This window comes from Haliotis rufescens, unplaced genomic scaffold, assembly GCF_023055435.1.
Source record: "Haliotis rufescens isolate VD_foot unplaced genomic scaffold, xgHalRufe1.0.p SCAF_4, whole genome shotgun sequence".
NCBI classification, from domain to species: domain Eukaryota; kingdom Metazoa; phylum Mollusca; class Gastropoda; order Lepetellida; family Haliotidae; genus Haliotis; species Haliotis rufescens.
Genome location: NW_025964112.1, coordinates 1089870 through 1117822, shown reverse-complemented (window position 1 = coordinate 1117822; position 27953 = coordinate 1089870). Strand labels below are relative to the sequence as shown.

Below are 27953 nucleotides of genomic sequence, written 5' to 3'. Positions count from 1 at the left end.
TACAAGCTCTCTATGGTATAGTACAAACTCTCTATAGGTAGTACAAGCTCTCTATAGTATAGTACAAGCTCTCTATGGTATAGTACAAGCTCTCTATAGTATAGTACAAGCTCTCTATAGTATAGTACAAGCTCTCTATAGTATAGTACAAGCTCTCTATTGTATAGTACAAGGTCTCTATAGTATAGTACAAGTTCTCTATAGTATAGTACAAGCTCTCTATAGTATAGTACAAGCTCTCTATAGTATAGTACAAGCTCTCTATTGTATAGTACAAGGTCTCTATAGAATAGTACAAGCTCTCTATGGTATAGTGCACGCTCTCTATAGTATAGTACAAGCTCTCTATAGTATAGTACAAGCTCTCTATAGTATAGTACAAGCTCTCTATAGTATATTACAAGCTCTCTATGGTATAGTACAAGCTCTCTATAGTATAGTACACGCTCTCTATAGTATAGTACAAGCTCTCTATAGTATATTACAAGCTCTCTATGGTATAGTACAAGCTCTCTGTGGTACATACACTACCGTATTCCCGTTATCACTAATAAAACATAGAAAGCACCCCTACCACCTCCATTACCTACAATGCATTTCAAAGGGGGGGGGGGGGGGGGGGGGGGGGGGGGTAGTACACAGACTTTGAACACGTTTAGCTGTTAAACACAATCCTAAACATGTTAAGACAAAAACACTGGGATAAGACACGTGTTAAAGTTTGTGTTTCGGATCTGACGGTGTCGTATGTTTTAGCGATCCTCGTGTACTTTAGTCGCTGAACCTTCCCGTGAACAGTGTACAGAAGTATACAGTCAATACCAAATCCAATGGCCATGTTCCAATATTTGAAGGCAACGTGGTCTAAATAAGAATACTGAGTAATAGATTCCATAAACTGATGTGTATAACATATAAAAAGACTTTCAACTGGTTAAATCAATGTCTGAGTGCATTCAGGCGTAACCGAAATTGATGGCACATTATTATGGTAAACAATATGTTTGGCTTCTATTGTCAGACTAATTTGACCACGTTTGAAAATCTTTAAATATGCAGAAAGTGATTCATTCATTCTATTCGGTATTTCACCAGGGAAAACAGCGCCCTCTAGTAGATCAATGAAGTATTAGTGACGCGAGAGCATTACACATTAGCTCACATCCCAAGCCACAATAGACGGTAAACACCACAGTCGCGCTCCATTATTGCTATTTAATAGAAATCTGATACAATTCTCATTTCAATACTGTTATTGTTAGATGATGTATCTCGCCGCTTGCTGGTAAATGTCACCACTGTTCACAAAACACTGGGGTTGGGGGTTTAAGGTACACTCACGGTTAATCTGTGTGTCGAATAGTCACGGTGCCAGCACAGCTCCCTGGTGTAAGCAATGAAGCATGACCAAGGCACGTAGACTAACTGGCCTGGACTGTTTATATATCTACGCCTTGTATATACATGCTGAAGCCTAATCCTGTGCTTGTATGTGGCACATGCCTAGATTTGACCTCATTCAGTGAATGTTTATTTGTGTCTTATTTGTGTTATGATCTTGGACGGGTGTCATCACAATCCTGGCCTACGTCGCTACACTCGTATTACAAACTACTGTCATTTCACACAAGGGACGTACTAACAAATAAGAGTACATGTTTTGTTTTCTTTTAGGAATTTCTCCGAGTAAAACAAGGAATGTAAGACCTTCCATGTCGCACGAAGCCCAGTCCAACGAAGGGGCATGCATTCCAAAACTGGTTGACCCGTGAAGATCCGGGGTAGGATAGGTTTTCAGCAACCCATGCTTGCCGTAAAAGGCGACTATGCTTGTAAGAGACAACTAACGGGATCGGGTGGTCAGGCTCGCTGATTTGGTTGATGCATGTAATCGTAACCCAACTGTGTGAATCGATGTTCATGATATCAATCACTGGATTGTCTGGCCCAGACTCGATTATTTACAGACTGCCGTCATATAGCTTGAATACTGCTGAGTGCGACGTTAATCAACAAACCAAACAAATCCAAACGAAACTGGTTAATATAACATTTTGTGATGCAGTGCTATGCTTATGGAAGCCAAGATGGGGCATTGTCGCGTTTTGGTTAATGTTGACACCTTTTCTGGTTTATTTTTGTAAGGACGTCAATGCGACAATGCGACAATGCGACAATGACAATGCGACAATGCGACAATGACAATTCTCTTCTAGAATTTCATATATACCAGACAATGTATTGTGTTCATATTTTATTTACACAAAGCAAGACTTTCTGACCTTGTCTCACTCTCGTGTGCCAGAAAAGTCGGAACTGAAAATATCCAGGTCTGGCCGTTTGAGGCTGTTTTGTAGATACATTGCTAATCAAGACTTGACTTTCACTCTGTGTGAGTTTATTGTGATATGAACTTTCACAGAATGAGTGTCAAAGTGTATGACCGTCGGAACTTGCTGTCACGTGTGGTCAAGGAAGGAATATTCGCCAATCTCTCTGTCAACATGTTTACGTTGGTGCTCAAATACTTCCTTAACAGGAAAAATGTAACTTAGGCTGGATTGCTTTAAAACGGATCAAAGAAAACCTTAGAACGCACCCATTTACTTTGTGAAAAACTCAGAATGTTGATCAATATAAATTATAATCATGGTCTATATTTTAGTCTATATCTTTGTGGTTTAAATCCTATCCCAGCTGTTCGTATGTGGGCAAGGGTGATATTATAAACTAGTGTCCAAAAGAAACGATACCAACTTATTTTCAAAAAAATTTTTACTAAATGAAATGTCAAGTATGAAAACATGCCAATTCGTATTGCACATCCCACACACAGCATAGTCGATAAAAAATACCGGGAACACGTGATCACTTCCGGGAAAAAACGTAAATTTCGTGAAAGTGACATTTCCCTCTCTAGCATGTTCTGCACGTGCAGAAAAACTGTATAAAACGGCTGATCAGACACGTTGATATCACAGCAACAAAAAGAACACAAGATATGCCACGTTTGACAGCCATCGAGAGAGAGAGAGCCGTTGGAATGGTCCAACAAGGAGCGTCACACGTCGACGTCGCCAGAAGGTTGGGCCGCGCACGCATCACTATCACCAGGTTGATGCAGCGGTTACGTCAGACAGGTCAGACGTCAGACAGGCCCAGGAGTGGAAGACCACGAGTAACCACGCCCCGTGAAGATCGTTACATCCGGGTATTACACCTGAGGAACCGCACCGTAACAGCGACGTCCACGGCTGCTACAGCACTGGGACACAGGATCAGTCGACAGACCGTCTACAGGAGACTACGGCAGTATGGTATCCGGCCACGTCATCCCTACCGCGGACCGCTCCTGACGCCTCGACACCGGAACAACAGACCGATTTGGGCCAGGCGAGTTAGACGTTGGCAACGGCGGGACTGGGCACGTGTTATGTTCTCTGATGAGAGCAGATTCCTCATCTTCAGAAACGATGGACGGCAGCTTGTATACCGACGATTTGGTGAACGTTTGGCGCCTAACTGTATCCAACAGGTCCGGCCGTTTGGAGGTGGAGGGTTAATGGTTTGGGGTGGCATATGTGGTGACGTCAAAACGATGCTTGTCGTAATTCGTGGAAACCTGAATGCACAGCGTTATCTTGATGACATCCTACGGCCCATTGTGGTGCCCTTTATTCAGCAACAGCCTCGTGGACTCCTTTTCCAACATGACAATGCAAGGCCACACATAGCAAGATTGACACAGAACTTCCTTGCCAACGCCAACGTACAGGTTTTGCCATGGCCCGCATGTTCAACGGACATGAATCCCATCGAGCACTTATGGGACCACCTCGATCGGCAAATCCGACGTCGCCGTGTGCCTCCAGTCAACGTCCAGGACTTGGAACGATGTCTCCTCGAGGAATGGCAACGCATCACTCCCAACGTCATCAGACGTTTGACGTCATCAGTCCGTAGGCGTGTTCTGGCATGTATTGATGCTCACGGTGGACATACCCGCTACTGACTTGACTTTGAGACGTGTGGTGTGACATTTCCCGTTGTTTCTGTGATCAGTGCTCTAACGAAATGTTCATTTTTCGACCCCACGCATCTTTAAAGGCTTGTCATATTGGTTGTACAGATTTTATTGAAATGAAATTTTTGTGCAGATGTTGTGAAAGGATTTCTCAAAAGCATAACACCAATCCTAAACTTCTGCATTGTTTAGTTTTTCTTTTATGTCGTTGCAAACAGGTGGTATCGTTTCTTTTGGACACTAGTTTATGTGGATTATTTGCTTGTTATGCATGGTGTAAACTGTCACAAAAAGAATACGAAATGTTGGAAATTATTCAACGTTATTTTTGTAAAAAGATTCAAAGATTGTCCAATGGCACTGCTTCTGTAGATACCTGAGATTGTCTGGGTTTAATTTCTCTTCCGGCATTTATTGATCATCGAACGTCCCTGGAAGACTATGTAACAGTGACATTAACTATGTATTTAAAAGACTATTGCAGCACAGACTTGCTCAGTATGAACTCGATACATTTAAAGAAAAAGATGATAAATGTAAAATGTCACCCGTATACCACATGCTTTCGCTAGTAAACAAGTATGAACTCAATAATGATGTAAACATCTATGTTAACTATTCTCATTTCCCCAACAGACATGCATGGGCGAGTCGAGTAAAAGAACAAATTGGTGTTTGTGACCGTAACGTAATTTATACAGAGCTTCATTCAAGAGAAAACCCAAAGTCAATGTTGTTTTGATCAATCTCTGCCTAGTGAAGTCAATGTTGTTATTCCAATCTATACCTAGTAAAGACAATTTTGTTTTGATAAATTTATGCCTAGTGAAGTCAATGTTGTTTTGATCAATCTATGCCTTGTGAAGTCACAGTTGTTTTGATCATTCTATGCCTAGTAAAGTCGTAGTTGTTTTGATCAATCTATGCCTAGTAAAGTCGTAGTTGTTTTGATCATTCTATGCCTAGTAAAGACAATTTTGTTTTGATCAATCTATGCCTAGTAAAGTCAATGTTGTTTTGATCAATCTATGCCTAGTGAAGGAAATGTTGTTTTGATCATTCTATGCCTAGTGAAGTCAAAGTTGTTTTGATCATTCTATGCCCAGTGAAGTCAATGTTGTTTTGATCAATCTATGCCTAGTAAAGTCAATGTTGTTTTGATCAATCTATGCCTTGTGAAGTTAAAGTTGTTTTGATCAATCTATGCCTTGTGAAGTTAAAGTTGTTTTGATCAATCTATGCCTAGTGAAGTCATAGTTGTTTTGATCAATCTCTGCCTAGTGAAGGCAATGGTGTGTTGACCAATCTATGCCTAGTAAAGTCATAGTTGTTTTGCTCATTCTCTGCCTAGTGAAGTCAATGTTGTTTTGATCAATCTATGCCTAGTGAAGGAAATGTTGTTTTGATCAATCTATGCCTAGTGAAGTCGTAGTTGTTTTGATCAATCTATGCCTAGTGAAGGAAATGTTGTTTTGATCATTCTATGCCTAGTAAAGTCATAGTTGTTTTGCTCATTCTCTGCCCAGTGGAGTCAATGTTGTTTTGATCAATCTATGCCTAGTAAAGTCAATGTTGTTTTGATCAATCTATGCCTTGTGAAGTTAAAGTTGTTTTGATCAATCTATGCCTTGTGAAGTTAAAGTTGTTTTGATCAATCTATGCCTAGTGAAGTCATAGTTGTTTTGATCAATCTCTGCCTAGTGAAGGCAATGGTGTGTTGACCAATCTATGCCTAGTAAAGTCATAGTTGTTTTGCTCATTCTCTGCCTAGTGAAGTCAATGTTGTTTTGATCAATCTATGCCTAGTGAAGGAAATGTTGTTTTGATCAATCTATGCCTAGTGAAGTCGTAGTTGTTTTGATCAATCTATGCCTAGTGAAGGAAATGTTGTTTTGATCATTCTATGCCTAGTAAAGTCATAGTTGTTTTGCTCATTCTCTGCCCAGTGAAGTCAATGTTGTTTTGATCAATCTCTGCCTAGTAAAGTCAATGTTGTTTTGATCAATCTATGCCTTGTGAAGTTATAGTTGTTTTGAACAATCTCCGCCTAGTGAAGTCATAGTTGTTTTGATCAATCTATGCCTAGTGAAATCAATGTTGTTTTGATCAATTTATGCCCAGTAAAATGAATGTTGTTTTGATCAATCTATGCCTTGTGAAGTCAATGTTGTTTTGATCAATCTATGCCTTGTGAAATCATTGTTGTTCTGATCAATTTGATTTTATGTCTCTACACAATAAATGTTTTTATAGTTGCTTTTTGATCTATCCACAATACCGTCATCTAGAAAGTAGCAATACATCACAATTAGTTTGCTAAGTTTGGAAATACGTCTCCGTTTATCTGATGTTTTTGTTGCTTCTCCTGTCAGTTGTGATATAGGGTGTTCAGCACGAGCTATGTTGATGCCAGTGATAGCCATTGCCATGCTATTATCAGTATCTCTAATCTACACTAACGAAAGCATTTCGCAAATCAATGAACAATGTTCGGTATTTCTCATGCAATCGGCATGATCCAGTATATAACAGATCGAAATATTATCCCAAACTATTGCCGCTACTATTCATAGGAGCTTTCATGATATATTCAGAGTGTGCACAACATCGTTTTTGTCATCAATCTTGTCAGCTTCACACATGCTAGTACCCAGTACTTGGTGGCGGGGAACAACTCGTGTCGACTTCACCTCGCCATCTTGTCTTTCTTATTGTCTGTTGTTTGTTGTTTGAGTATTCCAGCTAAACGACGATATTCTTTAAATCATGGAGTCTGGCCCAGATAATCCAGTGATTGACATCATGAGCATCGATCTCCGAAACTGGGATACGATGACATGCATCAATCAAGTCAGCAAGCCTGACCACCCGAACCCGTTAGTCGCCTCTTACGACATAGTCTCCTCTTACGACAAGTATAGTCGCCTTTTAAGACAAGCGTGGGTTACTGATGACTAATTCTCACCTGGATCTTCACGGGGGACAAGCATGGGTTGCTGATGACCAATTCTAACCCGGATCTTCACGGGGGACAAGCGTGGGTTGCTGATGACCAATTTCTAACCCGGATCTTCACGGGGGACAAGCATGGGTTGCTGATGACCAATTCTAACCCGGATCTTCACGGGGGACAAGCATCGGTTGCTGATGACCAATTTCTAACCCGAATCTTCACGGGGGACAAACATGGGTTGCTGATAACCAATTTCTAACCCGGATCTTCACGGGGGACAAGCATGGGTTGCTGAGGATCAATTCTAACTTGGATCTTCACGGGGGACAAGCATGGGTTGCTGATGACCAATTTCTAACCCGGATCTTCACGGGGGACAAGCGTGGGTTGCTGAAGACCAATTCTAACCCGGATCTTCACGGGGGAGAAGCGTGGGTTGCTGATGACCAATTTCTAACCCGGATCTTCACGGGGGACAAGCACGGGTTGCTGATGGCCAATGTCTAACCCGGATATTCACGGGGGACAAGTGTGGGTTGCTGATGGCCAATGTCTAACCCGGATCTTCACGGGGGACAAGCGTTGGTTGCTGATGACAAATTCTAACCCGGATCTTCACGGGGGACAAGCATGGGATGCTGAGGACCAATTCTAACCCGGATCTTCACGGGGGACAAGCATGGGTTGCTGATGACCAAATTCTAAACCGGCTCTTCTCGGGGGACAAGCATGGGTTGCTGATGACCAAGTCTAACCCGGATCTTAACGGGGGACAAGCATGGGTTGCTGATGACCAATTTCTAACCCAGATCTTAACGGGGGACAAGCATGGGTTGCTGATGACCAATTCTAACCCGGATCTTCACGGGAGACAAGCATGGGTTGCTGATGACCAATGTCTTACCCGGATCTTCACGGGAGACAAGCATGGGTTGCTGATGACCAATTCTAACCCGGATCTTCACGGGAGACAAGCATGGGTTGCTGATGACCAATGTCTAACCCGGATCTTCACGGGGGACAAGCATGGGTTGCTGATGGCCAATGTCTTACCCGGATCTTCACGGGAGACAAGCATGGGTTGCTGATGACCAATCTCTAACCCAGATCTTAACGGGGGACAAGCATGGGTTGCTGATGGCCAATGTCTTACCCGGATCTTCACGGGAGACAAGCATGGGTTGCTGATGACCAATCTCTAACCCAGATCTTCACGGGAGACAAGCATGGGTTGCTGATGGCCAATGTCTTACCCGGATCTTCACGGGAGACAAGCATGGGTTGCTGATGACCAATCTCTAACCCAGATCTTCACGGGAGACAAGCATGGGTTGCTGATGGCCAATGTCTTACCCGGATCTTCACGGGAGACAAGCATGGGTTGCTGATGACCAATCTCTAACCCAGATCTTCACGGGAGACAAGCATGGGTTGCTGATGGCCAATGTCTTACCCGGATCTTCACGGGAGACAAGCATGGGTTGCTGATGACCAATCTCTAACCCAGATCTTAACGGGGGACAAGCATGGGTTGCTGATGACCAATTTCTAACCCGGTTCTTCACGGGGGACAAGCATGGGTTGCTGATGACCAATTTCTAACTCGTAATTTCACGGGGGACAAGCGTGGGTTGCTGATGGCCAATGTCTAACCCGGATCTTCACGGGGGACAAGCGTGGGTTGCTGAAAACCAATTCTAACCCGGATCTTAACGGGGGACAAGCGTGGGTTGCTGATGACCAATTTCTAACCTGGATCTTAACGGGGCACAAGCGTGGGTTGTTGATGACCAATTTCCAACCCGGATCTTCACGAGGGACAAGCGTGGGTTGCTGAAGACTGGGATCTCTACCAGGTGTATTTCTTATTGAATTCTAGAAACAGATGCTCATCTCTGTTGAATCAGGCTTACAGATAGTCTGTGTCAACCTGATGTTGGTCAATAGATTCTTGTAGAAATCTTTTATCAATTATTCGTATGTTTGTCGTCTTTGTTCTGAAGCCTGTTCTCTTTGCATTTCACATAATTTCAAACAGGCACAAACTGTTGAATGATTGGTTCCTGCCTCACCTTCGGCTTCATCGGTTGTCAAGGTAACGGGATACAAACACATTGTAACCTGGCTTGTTTGATTGGATTGGTTCGTCTCAAAGAATAGTTGTGGCCGCACTGATTTTTTTCCATGGGTCAAATAAACTGGTGTGTTTGATATATTCTAGAATATGATAGTCTTTGCATTGTTTAGCCTTTTGTAAGTGTAAGGTTCAAGGTAAGTCGTGTTCAACGCAGTAATGGTCGCCAAACAAAGTACACATTCGTTTTAGTAGATTGAATAGTTTGAACGATGAGGTGAGTATTGAGTTAGCGGTGTTGACACACAAGACTTTACATGGATAGCATGATGACCATTCGTTCATACAGGAGCTCTCCAACTGGATCAGTGTAGCCGCACCGGTTTCCCAGTAGAAGTTCTTCTTTGGTCTTTGTTAAGTACTCTTGCGCGAATTATATGATTTACCATTTCTAAAGTATGAACATTGATTAGAAAATTTGGCTGCAGAATATAAAAATGTGGATATTTCAACGTGGCCATTACGTGAGTAAAGACGTCATATCGTCGGTTCTTCCAAGTCGGGTAAACTCGAATGAACTGCGAAAAACTGGATCGTACATTGTCACATTTACTGTTTGGTCCTGGGAGTACCTGGGCTTATACGACGTGACCACGTCTATTCCTACCTGCCACAACCCATGTAAACATACTGGCCCACCCATCGTGCGTTCACAAGCAAGCTTTATCACCAGCAGATGTCCATAGCCATACAAAACCGAACCCAAAACCAAAGTCGCTGAAGAACTGCCCAGTACTTGAAGCCGAATATAGTGTACGGTGGTGGGTGAAGTGATATAAGAACACACGGACCTCAGCAAGCGTTTTTTGTATATCAAATACACCAAATAAGTGAATTCATAAAGCGAAATCTCATACAGCCATGTCTGAGAAGATGAATAAGTCTATATATATAAAACATATGGAACATGTATGGTTATATGGGTGCATATACCCGGGGTCGGGGCGGCGACAATGAACCCCTTCTGCTTGGATGAGTAGCTCCATTGACAGCACCGTCAACACTTCCAGGTGAAGAGACGTATACGTCATGAGCTGGAGCTGAAAGGCGATCAGAGTCGCCCAATGAAGGCCAACACTGTTGGGCGAACCAATGTAGGTAATGGATTGCACGAGGCCATGTGCTAACTTATTAATCCTAATCCAGGGATCAGGTAGAGTGTTGTCTGTTGTCATTGGATGCTCTACCCAATACTCTGTAGGTGTATATTATCCCTGTCTGATAGTGTATTGTATATCACGCGAGATTAGGCGAGTCACGATGTTTCAATACCGGCAGTATTGCCATACTATCCGAGCGTTGGTCGGTATCCTACTTGAGTCATATACACACCATGGCGACTGTTAACAATGAATATGATTCATAGACTTCGCTTTTGAGCTTTTCAAAGTCTACAGAAATGTGTTTTTCGGCGATATTCAGTCCTGGGAACACGATTTTCTCTCTGAACTCTAAAGAGGGCGTAGGCTTTAAACCCACCAAGTTGAATCCAATATAACGCGGGCAATGTTTGGCCACCGAAGTATGGGCATATTTCACTCACATCTTAGTTTCTCCGCAAAGGGATAACACGATTATGTCGCCTTGACATCTGGTGCTGGCTTTTGAAAATGAGATTTTATCATAGGGAGTACAAACACATGAAATGTATTATGCATGTCAAGCGCGCGTTGTCAGCAGATACACATTGTATGTTTCCGATGTACAGGGGAACCATTCGATGGCCGGACATTTCGAGTGTTATATTTCCGGTATCAAATACTCAATAATACCCGTGAATCTTAATACGCATCATAGGTTTATCGACATGGTCCAATACAAACGTTATTAGCAATAATCACAACTGTGAGACGGACAAGAAGTCACAATGCGATGACGTCGTGCATGATACAACGGCTGACGCCATAAGCTCCCATGACAACTGTCTGGTTAACAAAATGTGCAAAAACAACTAAATCGAACATCCCCATAATCTGAACATGTTTAAACTTAAATAAAGTGCATGTGATTGTGCATTAAGTCAAATATGGATAAGATTTATGAGTTTGGATTTCGCCGTTTTAGCAATAATCCAGCAATATCACGGCGGGAGGCACCGGAAATGGGCTTCACACATTGTACCCATGTCGGGAATCGAACCCGGGTCTTCGGCGTGACGAGCGAACACTTTAACCACTAGGCTACCCAACCGCCCCCAGGACTGACAACGAACTTGTACAATATCCACATTCAATTGTACAAATATACCAAGCTAGGATCAGGGTGACGAGGGCAGTTAACACTTGTGACGTATTGGACGTCAACGTCTCCTTGGCACAGATGGTAGCGTGATGCACTAGTTGCAGGTTCGAATCCCGCCGAGGTTTTAAAAATGTTGTGTTTATAAATGTGTTGTTGTATGACTGATAGTATTTCTCTCATACAGAGAACGGAAGCTGACAATGAAAGTATACCTGATTACAACCATAAACCCTCAACTTTAATCCCAATTAAACGCTAAAATAGCATATACAAAGCGCCCCTTTTTAAAATATCTTACAATGAATTTCAACGGGGGATAAGGGTCTTTCCCACATTTAAGCCCTAAACACGTTTTACCTGTTAGAACACAATCCTAAACATGTTTAGACCCTAAACGCGTCACACTTATGGGACAAGGAACACGTTAAGGTTTGTATTTAGGATCTTAACTCATGTGTTTACAGTGTATAATGCTAAACAAATACTTCTAATAAAAAACTAATAAGAAAGATGTATTATTTCGATCTGTCAAGTTTCCTATTAGGCTGCCACTGAGTTATCAACGTGTGACAACTAGGGCAAACACAGAACAGGCCGTTCAGTAACGTTGTGTGTGCCAGCTGTCCATAGATCCAAGTTTAAAGTTTTCCTCACATTTAATCGGACAACACTTCTGACAGGAACGCTCTGGACCCATTACCAAACAGTTTGCTCAGGGTATTAATCTGTTTTAGGTCACATTGTAATCGCTTGTCTCCGCCCTGCAACCTGACACGGTAATAGCACTTCCCACTCATGGTCGATACGGTCATTGTTTTATTAGATTTGTTTGTTGCATGTACTTTAACGCCCAGTATCCCGGCCATATGATGGCGGTCTGTAAATAGTCGAGTCTGGACTAGACAATCCAGTGATTGATATTGTGAACATCGATCCACGTCGTGGGGCGCGATGGCAGGCTACCAACCAAGTCACAGGACCCTCCGACCCTTTAAGTCGCAATTTACCACCAGCAGCGGTTGTTGCTGGGGGCTTATTCTAAATTAGAATTTCCACAGGCTTGTTTGATTGGAACTTGAAGTGGAATCATGTCTAAAGTTTATGAAAAATGTTCAGTATTTTCAACCAGGTCTTGATTCAACTTGAGAATTGTCGACTTTAACATATCCCTGTAGTTGAATTAACGTTTTGTTTAGTATTTACTTTTACATTATATTCATAACTCATATTTCATACTATTAGGTTCTCATATTGGGCTACATTGTCCTGTAGAACATTGTTCCGATCTGTTCGGGAGGAAATTAACAGACAATTTGACACTCGACCAGGTAGACCGTCCCGACATGATCACAGAGTCAACAGGTGTTTGATATTCCAGACGCATCTACCTGTCACCTGTCGGGCAATTGCCTACCTGGATGAAACAAGTTTGCTGTTTGTGTGTTTAACGCCGAACTCTTCAATATTCCAGCTATATGACAGCGGTCTGTAAATAATAGTCTGGACCAGACAATCAAGTGATTGATATCATGAGCATCGATCTACGCAATTGGGATGCGATGACCCCCCGATCCCGTTAATCGCCTCTTACGACAACCATTGTCATCTTTTGCGGCAAGCATGGTTTGCTGAAGACCTAGTGTACCCCGGATCTTTTGCGGCAAGCATGGGTTGCTGAAGACCTAGTGTACCCCGGATCTTCACGGCAAGCATGGGTTGCTGAAGACCTAGTGTACCCCGGATCTTCACGGCAAGCATGGTTTGCTGAAGACCTATTGTACCCCGGATCTTCACGGCAAGCACGGGTTGCTGAAGACCTATTGTACCCCGGATCTTCACGGCAAGCATGGTTTGCTGAAGACCTATTGTACCCCGGATCTTCACGGCAAGCATGGGTTGCTGAAGACCTATTGTACCCCGGATCTTCACGGCAAGCATGGTTTGCTAAAGACCTATTGTACCCCGGATCTTCACGGCAAGCACGGGTTGCTGAAGACCTATTCTACCCCGGATCTTCACGGCAAGCATGGGTGCCAAAGACCTAGTCTACCCCGGATCTTCACGGCAAGCATGGGTGCTGAAGACCTAGTCTACCCCGGATCTTCACGGGTCGGGTGTAACAAGTGAAGGTGTGGATGTAGCTTCTTTACTCCAACGTAGCAAAAGTGTAAATAAACCAGTCAGTGTCCTATCAACATGGACTACGCTGATGCTTGAATCTGACCATGTCATTATGTCCTGGTGGGAACGTTGACAAATATTGAACGCTGTGGTCGTCGCCAGATCATATAGCCTGGTAGGTGTTGAGGCCCCCAGATTATCCTGATGGATTTCAGGATCTACCCGTCAAGGTGCCTTACTGGGCCCCGTGCCATTAAGCGATCGTAGCGTATAGACTGTCTTAAGTCTATATTAAAGTATAGGAGTTAAGATCATTTTGTGGAACGGTTCCGTCGTGTTAGCCGTCGACCACAGGCTGAGTGTCTGTGGAGAGTGATGTATGACGGCGGTTGGTCTGCATAACCGATGAAGCTACGTTTGTTCCTCATGCAATATGCTCATGTAAAGTTAATGAGTTTAGATCACCGATGCTACCCATGCATTAAGGATGTTGGTGAAAGAATGAAAGCTGTCGAGAAGGGACCGACAGGTGTGTCAAGCAGTACAGCTATCGCATCTCCCCTAAAGACTTTCCTTCGAGTGGGGAGAGGTTCGTTATGGCAACATACTCAAGAGATGCCAGTAATTTAATCTGATCTGTGGAAAGCTACACTGCCATGTTTTGTATACATTTAAATGAGACTCATCAATATGTATTACTTGGTCCCAAGAATGGATATACGAGAACAACAAACGTCAGTCGGTTTCCAGTTACATACAACTAGAACCAGTATTCCACGTGCGAGCATGCGTTGTAAAATGAAGCCGCTTATTTACAAAAACAACATTTTTTCCATATGTTCCGTGTTTTCAGTTGAGCAGTTGACTTGCCTTTGCATGTGTTTGTTACGGTGCCACTGGTGGGTCAGGATACGCTCACCTTTTCGCGAACACCCGGTATCATCTCTATTTAATAGTGATTCATAAACACATTCTAATACAGTCGGAATCGTACAATCGACTCCCTTTGGCAGAGATTTCTTATTAATATGGAATGGGGTTTGTCGCTTGCATATTAATTTTAAATATTTATGTTTCGTTATGTTTGTTTACTGAACCGCTTAGTCTTCCGTTATGGCACACAGTACATGTACCCCATAATCTGTATAAGATATGCAGGTAACTTTTTATGTTGAAATTATTTCTCTTCATAGCGTAGTCATGCTACCAGTAAGTTATATTGTGATGGTTACAGTGTGTAACCATAGTGTGATAATGTAGTTACAGGAACACACCTTGTTAATTATGAGTTACAGGAACGCACCTTGTTAATTATGAGTTACAGGAACACACCTTGTTAATTATGAGTTACAGGAACGCACCTTGTTAATTATGAGTTACAGGAACACACCTTGTTAATTATGAGTTACAGGAACACACCTTGTTAATTATGAGTTACAGGAACGCACCTTGTTAATTATGAGTTACAGGAACGCACCTTGTTAATTATGAGTTACAGGAACACACCTAGTTAATTATGAGTTACAGGAACACGCCTTGTTAATTATGAGTTACAGGAACACACCTTGTTAATTATGAGTTACAGGAACGCACCTTGTTAATTATGAGTTACAGGAACACACCTTGTTAATTATGAGTTACAGGAACACGCCTTGTTAATTATGAGTTACAGGAACACACCTTGTTAATTATGAGTCACAGGAACACACCTTGTTTATTATGAGTTACAGGAACACACCTAGTTAATTATGACTTAGAGGAACACGCCTTGTTAATTATGAGTTACAGGAACACACCTTGTTAATTATGAGTTACAGGAACACGCCTTGTTAATTATGAGTTACAGGAACACGCCCAGTTAATTATGAGTTACAGGAACACGCCTAGTTAATTATGAGTTACAGGAACACGCCTTGTTAATTATGAGTTACAGGAACATGCCTTGTTAATTATGAGTTACAGAAACACACCCAGTTAATTATGAGTTACAGGAACACACCTAGTTAATTATGAGTTACAGGAACACACCTTGTTAATTATGAGTTACAGGAACGCACCTTGTTAATTATGAGTTACAGGAACACACCTAGTTAATTATGAGTTACAGGAACACGCCTTGTTAATTATGAGTTACAGGAACGCACCTTGTTAATTATGAGTTACAGGAACACGCCTAGTTAATTATGAGTTACAGGAACACGCCTAGTTAATTATGAGTTACAGGAACACACCTAGTTAATTATGACTTAGAGGAACACGCCTTGTTAATTATGAGTTACAGGAACACACCTTGTTAATTATGAGTTACAGGAACACACCTTGTTAATTATGAGTTACAGGAACACGCCCAGTTAATTATGAGTTACAGGAACACACCTAGTTAATTATGAGTTACAGGAACACGCCTTGTTAATTATGAGTTACAGGAACGCACCTTGTTAATTATGAGTTACAGGAACACGCCTTGTTAATTATGAGTTACAGGAACACGCCTAGTTAATTATGAGTTACAGGAACACACCTTGTTTATTATGAGTTACAGGAACACACCTAGTTAATTATGAGTTACAGAAACACACCTTGTTAATTATGAGTTACAGGAACACACCTTGTTAATTATGAGTTACAGAAACACACCTTGTTAATTACGAGTTACAGGAACACACCTCGTAAATACGCAGACACGCCTGAAGTTAATGCTGAGCAGTGGGAGAGTGGGGGATGTATGATCCTGTAGTCACACTAGGTTGTTCCGGCGCTGTCACGTATCAAGTAACTTAAGTAAGATAGGTGCAACACAGTCATCACGATAGCAAAAAGTAGTCGAACCTGGCGGAGATAAACCAATGATCGATAATGCGAGTCATACCTGAGATATTTCTGGGTTAAAGCTGACGCAAATAACACATACCCAGCAGCCTGAGACTTCTCGACCCACATCGATCTCGCAATCCTGGGAACCTACTCTGTGCTGGAACCCCCATGTACTTATAATCGATCTGGCACCTCATGTGTTGCACATGGAGAGGGGGTTGTAGATAAAGTTTTAACTTACTGTGTATCACTGTGACCAGGAGAAGTAGTAGTAGTAGTCGTGTAGCCATGACGTCCTCTCGGCAGACTGTCCCTGCCCTGAATCACGACAGTCAGCGGTGATTAAATACTCCTCCAATCGACCGTGTATGGTAACCTATTGCAATGTGTGTTGAGACCAATCTACAACGGTTGTTTTGTTCGAGTCAACGTAAACGGTATGAATAAACTATAGCAGTCATACACAAAAAGACTCGGGGGATTCCACGCGGACTATGGACAAAGGCCGCTGTCGTTTACAGCAATACCACGTGATAGTTAATTCGGTTCGCCAGCAACTGCGTGTTATGTCAAGATACGGGTGTTATTAAGTGAGACAATGTATCCGTAATGAACTGGCTCACTTGTGCAACGGGACAGTCGCGTCATCAAATTATGTGGAAGTTTACAGCTCTCTTATTTACACTCTTTTGGTATTTCATCGGTAGATTTTAAAGCTGCGAGGAACTAAATCAGATAATGATTCATGCAAAATGGGCGGCATCAGCAGCAAATAAAAGTATGAATAATGCACCGGCTTCATCAATAAAACTTCCACTATACTCACTGTTTACAGTATCATTTAAAAGTTCATCAATGTAAATTACAAATTAAGGATTTTTTTTCTTGGGCATCGCACCCACAATATCTGGGCAAGCTCCGTCAAAGACACGGGAAGAGCACCCATTGTACTTGAAAGGGCAATAGTACCCACTGTAAGTTAAACAGTTAAGGTGACTGGATACAGCCTTGTCTGACCCCAGCATTGGCTTTATATTTCTCGGTCAGGGAAAACCTACTACATCGAACAGCTGTTTTACGTTACTCTACATTTGACGAAGAAGAGTGTTGACTTTGCCATGTGTGCCATTATAGAAAATGTGACAATTTATGAGCAAGTTTTTCGCAGTTCACCCGCGCTTACCCGACTTGGAAGAACCGACGATATGACGTCTTTACTCATGTAATGGCCACGTTGAAATATTACTCTTCACATATTTGTCCATTTTTTATATTCTACAGCCAAATAGTTTTCTGATCAATGTTTTCAACATTTCAATCATTTTTGTCAATTTATCGATGTCATCAAATGATTATTTAGAAAAAAAACAAATACCCCGGTGCCGACAAAGCTAATACTCGGTGCCCCATCTTGCTTCAATTAAATACCGATCTTCACAATATTGTAATGTTTACCTAAAAATTTTCCTAACGCAAACACTTCAAGTTTGCTCGTACTTTTGAAATGGTAATTCATATAATTCGTGCAAGAGTACTTAACGAAGGCCAAAGGAGAACTCTTACTGGGAAACCGGTGCGGCTACACGGATCCAGTTGGAGAGCTCCTGTATGAACGAATGGTCATCATGCTATCCATGTAAAGTCTTGTGTGTCCACACCGCTAACTCAATACTCACCTCATCGTTCAAACTATTCAATCCAGTAAAATGAATGTGTACTTTGTTTGGCGACCATTACTGCGTTGAACACGACTTACCTTGAACCTTACACTTACAAAAGGCTAAACAATGCAAAGACTATCATATTCAGTTCAGTTTCAAGCCAAGTTCAGTTTCAAGCGGTGTTTAGCTAACATACTGGTGGTCTCGGAAACTAATATGTTTATCATATTTATCAATATATAGATCATTCTTAAGAAGGAAAGTCCTTAGCATATTCCCATCAGGTTTACCTTTATCGGCCCATGAGCAGTGGGCCACTTTGTACAATCAAGGGTTAACAGATCCGTAATGATATTTACAAAATTAAATAAAATTTATGTTCGGGTGTCCAAATGTTCAGATGCCCGGATGTCCAGATGTTCGGGTGTCCAAATGTTCAGATGTCCAGATGCCCGGGTGTCCAGATGTCCGGGTGCCTGGTTGTCCAGATGTCAAAATGTCCAGCTGTCAAGATGTCCAGATGTCCGGGTGTCCAGGTGTCAGGATGTCCGGGTGCCTGGTTGTCCAGATGTCAAGATGTCCGGGTGCCTGGTTGTCCAGATGTCAAGATGTCCAGGTGTCAAGATGTCCGGGTGTCCAGGTGTCAGGATGTCCGGGTGCCTGGTTGTCCAGATGTCAAGATGTCCAGGTGTCAGGATGTCCAGATGTCAAGATGTCCAGGTGTCAGGATGTCCGGATGTCCGGGTGTCCGGGTGTCCAGGTGTCAGGGTGTCCAGATGTCCGGGTGTCCAGGTGTCAGGATGTCCAGATTTCCGGGTGTCCAGGTGTCAGGATGTCCAGGTGTCAGGATGTCCGGGTGTCCATATATCTAGATGTCTGGGTGTCCGAGTGTCCGAGTGTCCGGATGTCCAGATGTTCATTTATATATCAAACTACCCTTAGATATACACAACACTACCTCACATATACACAACACTACCCTCACAACATATACACAACACTACCCTCACATATACACAACACTACCCTCACAACATATACACAACACTACCTCATATATACACAACACTACCCTCACAACATATACACAACACTACCTCACATATACACAACACTACCTCACATATACACAACACTACCTCATATATACACAACACTACCCTCACAACATATACACAACACTACCTCATATATACACAACACTACCCTCACATATACACTACACTACCTCACATATACACAACACTACCCACACATATACACAACACTACCTCACTTATACACAACACTACCTCACATATACACAACACTACCTCACATATACACAACACTACCTCACATATACACAACACTACCCTCACATATACACAACACTACCCTCACATATACACAACACTACCTCACATATACACAACACTACCTCACATATACACAACACTACCCTCACATATACACAACACTACCTCACATATACACTACACTACCTCACATATACACAACACTACCCTCACATATACACAACACTACCCTCACATATACACAACACTACCCTCACATATACACAACACTACCTCACATATACACTACACTACCTCACATATACACAACACTACCCTCACATATACACAACACTACCTCACATATACACAACACACAACACTACCTCACATATACACTACACTACCTCACATATACACAACACTACCTCACATATACACTACACTACCTCACATATACACAACACTACCCTCACATAAACACAACACTACCTCACATATACACTACACTACCTCACATATACACAACACTACCCTCACATATACACAACACTACCCTCACACGAAGCGTGGTTCATTTCATGATAAAACATCGTAAAACGATTAACTATGCTATCACATACATACAACACTCCCCTCATATACATAAACTCTACTCTCATATACATAAACCCTACTCTCAAATACATAAACTCTACACTCATATACATGAACTCTACTCTCATATACATAAACCCTACTCTCAAATACATAAACTCTACTCTCATATACATAAACTCTACTCTCATATACATAAACGCTACTCTCATATACATAAACCCTACTCTCATATACATAAACCCTACTCTCATATACATAAACCCTACTCTCATATACATAAACCCCTTCTAACATATACATAAACTCCCTTCATATTGCATAAACGCTACTCTCATATACATAAACTCTACTCTCATATACATAAACCCTACTCTCATATACATAAACTCTACTCTCATATACATAAACCCTACTCTCATATACATAAACCCTACTCTCATATGTATAAACATTACTCTCATATACATAAACCCTACTCTCATATACATAAACTCTACTCTCATATACATAAACGCTACTCTCATATACATAAACCCTACTCTCAAATACATAAACTCTACTCTCATATACATGAACTCTACTCTCATATACATAAACCCTACTCTCAAATACATAAACTCTACACTCATATACATAAACTCCCTTCATATTACATAAACGCTACTCTCATATACATAAACCCTACTCTCATATACATAAACCCTACTCTCATATACATAAACCCTACTCTCATATACATAAACCCTACTCTCATATACATAAACCCTACTCTCATATACATAAACTCTACTCTCATATACATAAACTCCCTTCATATTACATAAACGCTATTCTCATATACATAAACTCTACTCTCATATACATAAACTCTACTCTCATATACATAAACTCTACTCTCATATACATAAACCCTACTCTCATATACATAAACCCTACTCTCATATACATAAACTCCCTTCATATTACATAAACCCTACTCTCATATACATAAACTCCCTTCATATTACATAAACCCTATTCTCATATACATAAACTCCCTTCATATTACATAAACTCATGTATAGTCATGCAGACCCCGAAACAAATATATCCAATACAGCCTATGCAAGTCTATACTGTTTGGCAAGTCTAGATTACTGCAGTATCTGAAAAGTCTCATGTGTGGGTGTGCGTGTGCGTGTGCGTGTGCGTGTGCGTGTGCGTGTGTGTGTGTGGCTCCCTCGTGTCCCGGGACATTATTACATCATTGCCGGAAAAAAACACTGACTACCTACATTACAGCTGATGAATTACATCGACGCAAGATTGAATTAAATTGGTTGTTTTGTTAAGTTGTTTTTGTGATCAAATTCGTTGAATCATATGGGATAATTAACTATTTCAATAACATTTTTTTTTAAAGATTTGTGTCATCAACATACAAAATAAACACCCTGCCTGTCTATGTGTTATTCTGTACCCCGTGCCCCCTTTGTGCCTGTGATTAAGTGGCGATTACCGTCTATCTGTCTGCGTCCAAACTCTATAGAGTCTTACAACGGTAAATGTTTAGTTTGTCCTGTTCTATTATTGAAACGTTGTCATATGACGACAGCAGTAATTAACAGGCAACGCAAAACAGACACTGTCTGACGCCTCTGTTAGTGATAAACTTCGACAGGCCTTGACGAACAATCGGATTAATTGGTGTTGACTGACTGCCGGCAAATCGCACATTCACTTGTACATTCGCCATGATGCAAGGAAGTAATGATGAAATAATATGTCCGTCGTTATATACACGCTTCACTGATATTGTTTACTCACTTTATTCTAATTAATTTTGATTAAACACTATATATTAAACATTTTGACACGTGAACTCATATCACTAACATTCACCTTAAGTTACGTGAATATGGTTCATATCAGCTACTTAGTAATCGCCTGTCTCTAGCAATGCATGACTGCTTATCTGCCGTAATCCGACTAACGCGGATTAGATTTAATTAGACTTAATTAATCCATATAATCTGCCGGCAAAGTGAGAACAAACCTAATAAACTCGGAACATGCCAACAAACGCGTCTCAACGGTAGAATCTAATTAGACAGTTACAACTGTAAACACATCACTTGATTAAAGCATGAACTGTGAGTACAGGAGCTAGCTTGTGTTTACTGAACAATGGGTGTGTTACACTAATCTCGTTGACGACAAGGGAGATCATCTGTTAATTCTTGTGTTCAACGAGAAATAAAGTGTATTGAATAGTAACAGCCATGTAAACCACACAATCCTTCCGACTCCCAAACAACAAATCAATATTCACGGCAGAACTAATGGACATGGCCTCAGCACTCCATAATCAAGAATCCAAAAACCACCAAAAAATCCTAATACTTACCGATTCCCTAAGTGGACTGCAAATCGACAGAGTAATCACTAAACTCCAAACAGGACACACCAACCTAAATAACCACCTAAAAAATTAAAAAAACACACTACAGGTAACTGCCCACACTGCAAACAACCAGAAACCTCAGAACACGCACTCACCCACTGCACACACTACCTAACACATCGAACCGCATTACAAACCACCCTCAATCTAAACAAGGCTCTCACTCTAGAAGCAATACTAAACCCACAAAATAAACTTGAAAACTTCAAGGCCTTAGGCGTATTCTTAATAAAAACGGAACTAATAAAACGCATCTAAAAACACAATAACCTACCAAATCAAAATCACATAAACAAGCAAACATCCACCATACCCAGCTCCCTTAGTTCTCCTCCCCAACCCCATCGGCATCTATTCCAAATCTCAAAATTCCCAAATTCTATATAAGCAACCCCTAAACCCCCCTCTTGGGTTGCACAGACCACTTTCGCCCCTTTCGGAAACACATTAAATGGCCTGGCCGGGCCCGTGTGCGAAATACGCATCAGTCGGAAAGCGCACGTTAAATCTCCAAAGTGAGTGAGTGAGTGAGTGAGTGAGTGAGTGAGTGAGAGTGAGAGTGAGTGAGTGAGTGAGTGAGTGAGTGAGTGAGTGAGTGAGTGAGTGAGTGAGTGAGTGAGTGAGTAACAGCCATGTCCATCGATTACATGCGAAAGAAACACACACGTCACACGGTCTGTCTTAGCCTTGATGATGATGCTGAACGATCAGCCCACGGAAGTATAGTAATACAGTTATTTTATTTTTACAACAGCCACGTCTAGATAAGCGTACAGTCTGAGGATGTCGGCCGGTTCAGGGACAACTTGTTATTATTTATATCATATGGGAATTATGATTTAAACTAATAATCGTTGCATTTGAGACTACGTCTGTATGTACACGTATTGTTGTACGCAGTACCAACACGCAACCCCTGAAAATCCAGGTTAGAATAGGTCTTCAGCAACCATGCTTGACGTAAAAGGCGACTGGATGCTTGACGTAAAAGGCGACTGGATGCTTGACGTAAGAGGCGGAGTGCGGCGTTAAACAAACCAGTAATTGATTGTACGTCCGCTTCACTGACTCAATGCACTATCCGTGACAGGATAAGTGTAGTCTGTGTGTCCATTGCTAGATTCAAACAGATTGGCAACACAGTGCGACATATTATATGACCATTGTTAGAAAGACCAGTATCAGACATTTCACAACAAGGACAATACATACTAATTCCTAAGGTCAGTCATAATCAATCAGAATATATTCGTATGAATAAGTATTTCAGTTATATCGCGTTTGTCAGCTCAATGTGGGCAGACATCCCGAAGTGATGCAGGTTTCCCCCTAAAGCTCGGATGGTGCTGACACAGACACGTGATCAGGGAGGATGTTGGGTTCGAGGATTTTATGATAAACACCATGGACCCTAGACTAACATCTAGTCTCTGAAAAGAACATATTTTACAGAAAAAAAACAGTTGTTAAATTATAGTTATAAAATATAATAAAAAGGGGCCAGAGGCTTTCTTCATTTCCAGATACTGCAGTAATCTAGACTTGCCAAACATTATAGACTTGCATGGGCTGTATTGGATATAATTGTTTCAGGGTCTGTATGTCAGACTACATGGACCCACGCATTCTACTATAGCCTTCGAAAAGCCGTACAATCAAATGATCTTATTTATTATTGGAATTTTAAGGTGGGTTTGAAACAGAACCACTGCCACGCAATTGTCTGGTCCCAATACTGGGACTGTAGGCCTGGTACCTTGCAGTGATAGTACAAAGTAAGGCTTACATATGCAAGTTAGATTGTGGCAGCAGCGTAATACCATGCCATCAATGTGTCTTACTAACGTTTAGACCTTGTAACCCTAATTTACCGACTGGAACTGGCAGATGGAGTAATACAGCTTTAACCGACAGGAACTGGCAGATGGAGAAATACAGCTTTAACCGACAGGAACTGGCAGATGGAGAAATACAGCTTTAACCGACAGGAACTGGCAGATGGAGAAATACAGCTTTAACCGACAGGAACTGGCAGATGGAGAAATACAGCTTTAACCGACAGGAACTGGCAGATGGAGAAATACAGCTTTAACCGACAGGAAATGTTCACTCTGACATGGTGATGAATTCATTATTTGTTTATTTGTCCATCTTTAGAAAAAGAAAGAAAAGAAGGTTTACACATATTTTACTACATTGAACACAATATAGTTTAAATGAATTTACTTTTGAATAATCAACGACTAGACACAGTGTCCAAATGAATGGGAAAATTGTCTAAACGTTATACGATCATCATGTCGTCCAAACCTAACAAGTAATTATCTTACAAAAGTAGTAAAATCGTAAATACCTGACTGAGTGTTGCCGACATGCATTCACAATAAGTACCAAACATGAATTGATCTTTTCTGCATGCATTGGGATTTATTCCTGTGGAAAGGATGAGGTGCTGCAGACATTTGGTCAAAAGATGGAAAAATCGCAAAAAACACACCAACATGACATGCACGTGCAACCTCACTTGCTGGGCTATAAAAACGTTGGGTTTTCATTTTCATGTTATCACAACCTTACAGCAAGTGAACAGCTATTGACCGACTGCAAACAGGAGAATCAACTTTGGCCGTAACCAGGTTTCTCCACGTAGCAATAAGCACCATTACAAGACTGTGGAACCGTTATCAGACACACTTGACCTTCCCAGATCCGGTCGACCATGTATCACTGCTAGAACACAGGGCAGAGTCTTACGGCTACGCCACTTACGTGAACGACGTACAGCCACCACTACAACTACGGAAATACCAGGATTGCGAAGGCCATATATCATCCCAGACAGTGAGGAACCGTTTAGCGCTATTTGCGCTTGTCGACCAATTCTAGGTGTCATAATGACGAACCTACATCGTCGGCTGCGACGTCAATGGTGTCAAGATCACATGGTAACCTTCACCTTTAAAATCTGCTGCTTCATGTGTGCCGGTAGTGCCAGGAATTCTGGTCACGTGACCCTACTGAATTGTAGCGCGGACGTCAGAGAGGACACTTGTAATGTTCACAGGGAGAAAGAGCTGTCCATGCCAAACCGGATGTTGATAGGTAGCAACTATCATCTTCTCCCTGGACAGGACAAATTGTGATTTCACCCCAGCACACGGAGCATGGTTTAGACAAGCTTTTAGCCATATTACGTCATATGTGTGACTTATATCTAACTTACACTATGCACCGAAGTGCCTCCGGACCACAATCGTTTTAGTATTTATAAAAGGTGAGGTGAGGTGAAATTGGGTTTAACGTCGCGTCCTAGATTATTGCACTTATATAGCGACGTGCAAGCACGTGGGTGCGTGGCTGCTTGTACTAGACCGGACTGATGCCGATTTATAGTGCCAGCACACTGAGGTACCATGCCGCAGTTTAACATGAATACCTCTCTCAGACACAGTATACTGACTCCGAGCCGACCAGTCCTTGTTTTAGCCCCTTAATGCCGAGCGCCAGACAGGGTAACAACAAGTACCATCTTTTAACGTCTTTTGGTCTTTTCGAACCCCGGACCTTCCGCTTTACCTCTAGACCACGGAGGCGGTTTATTTATAAAAGACGCTCAATAATAAGATCACTGTGTCTTACTTTATTGTTGGTGTCAACTGGTGCGATTGCATATAAGTATAAGAAAGTTACATTGATTTGAACATATTTAAACAGCAGTGGTACTGATGAAACCTGTCCTGATGAAAACATTTAAGGACGTTTTGTTAGTCCATGTGGCCTTAAGCAACAACGCATATTCGCTCTCTTGTTGAACAAAGCGACAAAAACATTTCCATAATATCTTCTAAAAGCAATTTCCATTGGACAAGTCCCACTCTATTGTATTATATTAATTTGTTTGTTGTTGAACGCAGCAATATGCCAGCTATATGACGGCGGCCGACTCTGTTATGAGCCTTCGTTAATGAATCACTACCAAATAGTGATGATACCAGGTGTTCACGAAAAGGTGAGCGTATCCTGCTCCACCGGTGACACCCGTCGCAAACACATGCAAAGGCAAATCAAGTGTTCACCTGAAAAAACCCATTGCATCGGACATAATTCTTGTCACTGATGCGTCACATTTGGAAATAGCCTCTACCATAAAACGTTGTGTAAGCTTTGTTGGGGCCTTGAATGTTGAAACCTTGATCAAACAACTTTTGAGCAAGCGTTGCATGTCCCTCTCTGAAGAAAGGGCATGTCCTCCTCATAAATTGTGAAATATTCACACAAAATGCAGGGGTGGTGGGGTAGCCTAGTGGTTAAAGCGTTCGCTCGTCACGCCGAGGACCCGGTTTCGATTCCCGACATGGGTACAATGTGTGAAGCCCATTCTGGTGTCCCCGGCCGTGATATTGCTGGAATATTGCTAAAAGCCGGGTACAACCCACCTCACTCACTCACTAAAACAAAATGCTGAAGCTGCTCGAATATTGCTCCACATATAGGAAAAGTTGAAGTCATCCTTCTTGTCGTACTGTTTTGTGGATAGTTTTTGTCACTCTGAATATTTATGCATAGATCGGAATATGAAACAGACGAGTCAGTTTTGGAGGTCTCTCATATTTCTATTTCAGGTGAGTAAATGTGTTGCTATTTCACCTTTATTGAACGATATCAGTCATCGACACACCTGAAGCTCAACCCGTGAAGATCCGGTTTAGAATTGGTCGTCAAAATCCATGCGTGTCAAAAAAGGGACCGGATTGTCAGCGTATCCCGGTTGTGTGGATCGATGCTGGTGATGTCAATTACTGGATTGTCGGTTTCTGACTCGATTATTTACATACCGTCGTCACATAGCGGAAATAGCGGAGTCCAGCATATCACATATTGTTTTCTCAATAAACGTTAGATGACATTTGCTTTCATTTTAGACAAATAGTCCTGGACCTGTGAAGATAGAGAGATGTAACTATGGTAACCATGCTGAGTAACGCATGCCCTATGGATCAAGGGGTAAAGTTTGTCCAGAAGTTTGCATAAGTGAGTTAACAATTTGAGCAGTATTCCAGTTATGTCACGATGTGTCAGCTTAATGTGTCAGCTTAATGTGTCGGCTGAATGTGTCAGCTGAATGTGTCAGCTGAATGTGTCGGCTGAATGTGTCTGCTGAATGTGTCTGCTTAATGTGTCTGCTTAATGTGTCAGCTTAATGTGTCAGCTTAATGTGTCAGCTGAATGTGTCGGCTGAATGTGTCTGCTTAATGTGTCAGCTTAATGTGTCAGCTGAATGTGTCTGCTTAATGTGTCTGCTTAATGTGTCAGCTTAATGTGTCAGCTGAATGTGTCTGCTTAATGTGTCAGCTGAATGTGTCAGCTGAATGTGTCTGCTGAATGTGTCAGCTGAATGTGTCAGCTGAATGTGTCTGCTTAATGTGTCTGCTTAATGTGTCAGCTTAATGTGTCAGCTGAATGTGTCTGCTTAATGTGTCTGCTTAATGTGTCAGCTTAATGTGTCAGCTGAATGTGTCTGCTTAATGTGTCAGCTGAATGTGTCTGCTTAATGTGTCAGCTTAATGTGTCAGCTGAATGTGTCTGCTTAATGTGTCTGCTTAATGTGTCAGCTGAATGTGTCTGCTTAATGTGTCAGCTTAATGTGTCGGCTGAATGTGTCAGCTTAATGTGTCTGCTTAATGT

General features: G+C 41.8%; 1 protein-coding gene across 1 annotated transcript in view; it reads right to left on the bottom strand.

Moving 5' to 3' along the window:
• Positions 1 to 16753, bottom strand: part of LOC124150356 (neuronal acetylcholine receptor subunit alpha-7-like) — a 31876-nt gene extending 15123 nt beyond the window's left edge. Inside the window, exon 1 of the mRNA XM_046522347.2 lies at positions 16529 to 16753. Within this exon, the coding sequence (XP_046378303.2) occupies positions 16529 to 16577 (49 nt within the window). The 5' untranslated portion in view covers positions 16578 to 16753. The remainder of the gene's footprint in view (positions 1 to 16528) is intronic.
• Between the last annotated feature and the right edge of the window lie 11200 nt (positions 16754 to 27953).